This window comes from Octodon degus, unplaced genomic scaffold (assembly GCF_000260255.1).
Source record: "Octodon degus isolate 3935 unplaced genomic scaffold, OctDeg1.0 scaffold00055, whole genome shotgun sequence".
NCBI classification, from domain to species: domain Eukaryota; kingdom Metazoa; phylum Chordata; class Mammalia; order Rodentia; family Octodontidae; genus Octodon; species Octodon degus.
Genome location: NW_004524631.1, coordinates 6,468,822 through 6,475,607, shown reverse-complemented (window position 1 = coordinate 6,475,607; position 6,786 = coordinate 6,468,822). Strand labels below are relative to the sequence as shown.

Here is a 6,786-nt window from a genome sequence, read left to right as displayed (position 1 = left end):
GCTCGTTGCATCCTCTTTCTCATCATCTGGCTTATAACTGGAGGAAGGCACCACTTTTGGTTCCTGCCTAATCTGACTGCTGATGTGGGCTTCATTGACTCCTTCAGGCCTCTGTACACACATGAATACAAAGGACCAAAAGCAGACTTAAAGAAAGATGAAAAATCAGAAGCCAAAAAACAGCAGAAGTCTGACAGTGAGGAAAAGTCAGACAGTGAAAAAAAGGAAGATGAGGAAGGAAAAGTAGGAGCAGGAAATCATGGAACAGAAGGCTCAGGTGGAGAACGGCATTCAGACACAGACAGTGACCGGAGGGAAGATGACAGGTCCCAGCACAGTAGTGGCAATGGGAATGATTTTGAAATGATCACAAAAGAGGAACTGGAACAGCAAACAGATGGGGATTGTGACGAGGAGGAAGAGGAAGAAGATAATGATGGAGAAACACCTAAATCTTCACATGAAAAATCATAATCTGACTAATTTGGGGGCTGAATACGTGCAAGAGGTTGGATTTTCTACGTTGGCAGATCATCATAATGTACATGTGCATTTGTAGCATTCTTTAAGTCCATTTGCTGAAAGTATTTGACAGCCAAACAGTTCTATTCAGTCTATTTTATAGAATATTGGTACTATTATTGGTACAGTCTAAAGCCATTAATAAGTTTTATGCATTTGATAATTTTACAGTAAGTAGGTCTCATTTTGATAGTTATCAAAGATGCATTTTCCACAATGACCTTTAGATTAAGGGCATTTTTCATAGTTATATGGCTTTTTACTGTTAGATTAATCAAAAGGAATAAACTCCAACATTTCAGATTATTCATAATTTAGCTATTTCACAAGTTTCTTTAGGTTAAAATACTTAAATTCATTGTTCTTGAAGTTATACTTCTGTTTTTCATTGTAAAATTCTACCAGGAAATCTCTAAAGATTCTGAATAGCAGTGTTCAAATTTGATGGGAAAAGGCCAACTGGTCACAGTGCGGGAAAATTTTTGGTTTAGCTACAAATTCTCCTTTCCAACTTAGGAAATCCAAGCTGAATTGTACACTTGGTTTAGAGAAAGATGGTCACCTCCAGCAGGAGAGCGAAGAGCATCGGTCGGAAGGTGACAGCTCTTCTTTCTCCCCCTCCCCTTGTCATAACATAAAGCGTATTCTGTACATAATTTACAAATAAAACATTTTATTTTAATTGTTACTTATTATTTAGACATTTCTCCACACTTAAATTTGTAAAATTAAGATCATGTAAGGGTATGTTTTTAGAGAAATGGAAGTTTGATAACCCATGGAACATCTGTAATCTTTCTACAGCAGCTTCAGTTTTGTGCCAACATTCCATGTATTTGAATATAAGTAAAAACTGATCCTTATCAAATAAGAGCAGAGTTAAAGTAGCTGTTTGTACGCCTTAATGTTCATTTTGATTTATTTTGAATCTTTGCATTCAGAAATGAAGTACTGTGTTTTCAGACCAGGAGGCACTGCTGTGAAAGGTAATTTACTGTTCTAAAATAGCAATTTAAAATAAAGGCTATAAAAGAAAACATAGAAAACCATTGGACTAATTGCTTCAAACTGGTTTTGCAGTTTGATTTTTGTCTTACAAAGTATACTTACAAATCTTAGAAAAACCTTGTTTACTTACAAGCATAATCATTCCTTGGAGTTAAACTCTACAAACTTGATAGTGAATATTAAATGATTTTCCTTGAGTCACAGAGTATTTTGCTTTGTAGTTGAAACAGGTGGAGTATGTAGGTCTTTTTTCTTTGGGTTGTTCACCATGCAAGTGTTGGACTAAAAGTGTTACATTCTTCTAATTGTGAAAAAATACATTAACACATCTTATTAAACATGGCTTGGTTGCTTCTTTATAGCGTTCCCTGTAAGTGGACGGACATGTGGCTATTTGATGTTAAAGCAACGCTGTCGAGGTGGCAGGCATTTTGAGTTTTCTGTTTGCAACTGTTCATTGGTTTCAGTGCCTGGGTACTTTCTCCTCACATTTGCAGACATGTACAGTGAAGTTGTGTGAAAAACCATAAAAGTAGCTTTTGAGCTGCTTAATCACTGGTCACATTAATACTTATTTGGGATTATAAATATGGTACCAAAAGTGTTTTTCAGAACTAAAAGTGATTTTATTAACTTTTACTACTATGAAATACCCAGGCACTCAATAATAATCGTAAAGGTCTTTATAACATGTGTACTGTCTAGTCTTAAAGACATGTATGTGAAGCATGGCAGTCATGAAAGCTGCTTCCTGTTGTGTGTGGATTCTCAATAGTATATTGGTACTCGTTTTTATAAATATTTGATGATCCCTTAGGGGAAATAATCTTACTGTGAGAAAAGAAGTGAGTTAGTATGTTTTATAAATTGAACTTTTCCTTATTAGAAACTGGAAAAATGCATGTACAATTGATTCTTGTTACTTGCAGTGCTTCTATGAAGTTATTGTGGACACTGAATTAGCAACCGCTGGACCCAGGGGAGATGTAGGGCTAGGTGTCTACAAGCCTTCGGTTACATTTTCATTGGTGAAGTAATATATATACTTTTTAAAGATGTATTTTAAAGAAGCTAATATGTTTTGTCAATTCATTAGCATGAACTTACAATCATCATTGTAACTCATGCCTGAATGAAGCTATTCTAACGTCTGTATGTTCTCTTAAGAGGCACATCACATAAATTTTGCACTTCAGGAACATAAGACACTATCTTCAGCACTATACGCGGGCTATTTAAAAGGTGAAATCACTCGCTTGTGATGGTACATTCCTGTAATACTAGCCCTGGGGAGGCTACAGCAGGATGTTCATAAGTTCAAGACCACTATATGCTACATAACTAGATTGAGGCCAGCTTGGGGTACATAGATCTTGTCTCAATCCCCTGATACCCAAAAGTGAAAGACCATGGCATTAAGTAGAGCAAAAAGGACATTTGTGTAAGTGTGAGAGCTAGAATAAAAACCTCGTTCCACCTCGGAGAGAGTGGGCAAGTTGCATTTCTTACTATGCGACACATAGCTGCAAAAGCACTACCAAAATTATAGACAAATTTACAAATATGGAACCCACAAAACATTGCCTGCACTTAGCTATAAGGTTGTGTTTACCTATCTACCTACAGAACAAAAACTGCTGCATCACATTCCAGCATTTGAGTAGCTTTTAAAATAACCACTATGTCTTGAATAAATAGATCTTCATTTTTGTGTAGATAATTTGTTTTTACTGTTAGAGCAATATTTTCTGTGTTCATTCACTAATAATGAGTAGTCACCATACTAGACACAGCCTTGAATAAAAATCCAGTTTGCCCTCTTGAACCAGCGAATAGTGTGGTACATGCTGTGATGGGTTTGTCGTACGTGCTGGGTTCTCTCTCATCTGCCCCTCCAGGTTCCACTGCTCTCTGCCCTGGGAGGCTGACCATAATGGACTATGCCAGTGGGCTCTAGGCCCCTTGGCTTCTCAATAGGTTTGGCCAGCTCATGTCCTAGCTGACAATTGTCAGGGTGTGTGTTCTCTTGGCTGTTCCCCTAGTAAAGCTGCCTCAGCAGTGAGAGGTCACCACTTCACCCAAACTAGCCTGCACTACCTCATTCTCCTTTATCTGAAGATAACATTAGTTTCAATGCTAAGAGCATGGAATTTCTGAAGTTGGTGTGCTTCCTGTCTGTGTCCCCCATTTCCTTACTTCAACTGTATTGTAGCTTCAACTGTCAGTGTAAGAACTGTTTCCTGTTGGAAGGCCAGTAAACCACAAAAACCAAGTAAAATTTACTTGTCAGATCCTTGTCACCAAACACTTTAGAAAGGAGACCACAGCTTTACAGCGCATGTTGTGAGAGTCCTGGTATGTGAATTTGCGTTCAAGTGGTCATCTATGCAGAAGACTGCAAGGAAATTAAATCTGCCTCCTTTAACAAGCTTGTAAGCACTTGTAGCATTGAGTTCATTTTTGAGTAGATCCAGATATACTTATTCTACTTTTTCAACTTTTCCAGGAGACCTTTTCAGCTAATTTCATGGCTGTACTGTCCAGGTAGAATTTCAAGAGGGTGTATCTTAGGGTTGTAGTTTTAGGAATGTTGAAAAAGTCTATGATCTCATTAGCAGTTTATGTTTCTCCTGAGTCAGATCATCATAATTTGGTCTCATTTCATTTTACAGAAATTCCTGCATCACTTCAACTTTTTTTTGTTTTTTGTCTTTTTGAGGCAGGGTTTCACTTTGTAGTTCAGGCTGGCCTTGAGCTCACTTTGGAGCCCCAGCCAGTCTCAAACATGTGACAGTCCTCCTGCCTCAGCCTCCCAAGTGTTATCATTACAAGCATGCGCCACCAAGTCCAGCAACTTTAACTTTTTTGTGCCATGAACAAACCTCGGAAGAATGTTCTTTAAGGAAAAAAAAGGTGTAATACATGGAATTATTAAAAAATTATACAAATGTAATTTAGCAAAATATGTTAAATTCTGATACAGTAATATGTGTGTGAGTTTAATCTAGGAAGGGGTCTAATGACATTAAAGTAGCATAAATAAGATCTGCAACAAAGATAAAGTGTTATCTGATATCTATTAACAAAGATACCACTAATACAACTTTGGGTTGTTGTCTGTATTTATAATTGAAGGAAATACTGAATTTCGATTATAATCTAGTGAAAATAATTTTTCCTCATCCGTGTTAACATCTATTGAATTGTGTTCTTAAATTCCTTGGAGGTGTGTGACCTACAAGAACCTCTGATCTACCAAATCGGATCCACCAATGTTTGAAGAGTGTATCATATTCAAAGATCAGTAATGCCTAATTTAGCATAATTTAATACTTAATATCTCATGTCTACCTCATCACAAATTAGCAAGTTTTTAGAAATGTATATGTCTTACGTTTCTTGTTACAGAGACAAAATACCTGACAGCTAAGATTAAAGAAGGAAAGATCTATTTAGCTCACAGTTTGTAGAGGTCTTAGTCCATAGTCTGGTGGCACATGGCACAGGGCACCAGTTCCTGGTGGCAGAAGACAGCAAAAACAGGAAAGGAGAGCAGTCATGTGTCCATCCCTTATAATGCATGGAAGATATCTGCCCTTGGGCATAGAATCAGCTGATTGAAAAGCCCACCCCCATGACCCTGTGAGGCTTTGGGGGGACATCCAGACACAATATCTTATGTATTTTTAAAAAATGGATTCTTTATTACTCTTAGACAAAAAGTGTAGAAATGTGTCACAGTGTGTGAGAAGTAGGGCAGAGTCTGATGTGTTGTTAGGGAATGGACATGAAATATCCCCAAAGTCTCGAGTGTTGAAGGCTTGGGCCCCTGTGCAGTGATGTTCAAAGATGGGGCAGGTGGCAAGTGATTGGATCAGGAGGGCTCTAAACTCAAAGGCGGAGTCACCCATTTCCATTGATGAGTTAAATCAAATGGAGTACTCCAGTGGGGGAGGCTGGGTGCAGGGAGCGTTGAAGGAAGTAGATCAGGGTATGAGTCCTTGAAGGGTGTCCCTGACCCCTTCATCACTCTCTCTTGCTTCCTGGCTTTCATGAATGAAACAGTCTAAAAATTTCTATCACCATGATGTTTTGCCTCATCTCAGACCCAAAGTTACAGACCCCAAAGAAACCATAAACCAAGTTAGCCTTTCCTCATGGAAGTTGTTTTCTTCAGGTATTTTGTCACAGTGATAGAATGCTAATTACTAATACTGAGATTATCTTTCAATCATTGAACAAACAAGTAATTACCATGTACCAAGCATAGTGTAATGCTAACTCAAAGAGCTAGTTTAGTGAGAGAGATGAATATTCATTGAAGCAGTTGCAACAAAGTTGTATGTAGTGTTAAAGAGTATTCATGACATGCTTATGAAACCACATAAGTGAGTGCCCAGCCAAGACTGGGAACATCTGGAAAGGCACCCTAGAGAAATCTCATGATCTTGAAGGTATTAAGAAAAGAGCCAGTGTGGCAAGATGTGCAGAGTAAGAAGCAGTGACAAGCTTCACGTGTTCCAGGAGCTGAACGTAGTTGAGATGCAGCTAGAAAACAAACTGGCAAGCACATCATTGCCTCGAGTCTCTTCCCTTGGAAAAACATCTTTCTGTATTAGCCTTCCTTCCATTCCAGGGAGACTGCACTCCAGTAAAGCACACAAGCCAGGCCAATCGAAGCCCTCTCACTTCTGCAGGGCTCTTAAATCTTACTCTGCTATCCACATGGGAAATGGGTTAGTGAGGGAGAAGTCATGGAATAAAATAATATGTCTGTGTCATGGTCGTCTACTTACCTGAATATTCCCAATATTTCTTGGTTTTGCACAATTACCCTCTCATTCTTTTTGAAGCAATTAAAATTTTTCCTTCATTATAGAAAAATCAGAATAGTAGCAAGCAAAACCAGAAACTTAACCATATCATCCAGAGACAGCCATGCATACATTCCACAAAAACTGCCCATCTAGTTTTTACACTACAAGTGTGTCCACCGAGGTGGGAAGTAGATACTAAATAAATGGGCCATACTACATAAATGGGCCCTCACTATTAGACTATACAGAAATTAATCTGGAAGAGAACATAATGTGTGAATACAAAGACTTCAAATTTTATCAGAAGAACCAATTATTGACATGTTTGACTTTAAATTCTCACCAGTTTCAAGCTTTGAAATGTAAATGAATTAAACTTAGACTACGTGTGCACCACATGCATAGTACAGATCATATTGTACATTCTGCTGTATTTGAT

The 6,786-nt window shown here is 38.0% G+C and overlaps 1 protein-coding gene across 3 annotated transcripts in view; it reads left to right on the top strand.

Moving 5' to 3' along the window:
• Positions 1-3,355, top strand: part of Sec62 (SEC62 homolog, preprotein translocation factor) — a 31,078-nt gene extending 27,723 nt beyond the window's left edge. For 2 of the 3 annotated variants that reach the window (XM_023717782.1, XM_023717781.1), the window contains exon 8: positions 1-3,355. In XM_023717782.1, coding sequence (XP_023573550.1) covers positions 1-474 — 474 coding nt within the window. In that variant the 3' untranslated portion in view covers positions 475-3,355. The other variant, XM_023717780.1, reaches the window with a different exon arrangement.
• The last annotated feature ends 3,431 nt before the right edge of the window (positions 3,356-6,786 follow it).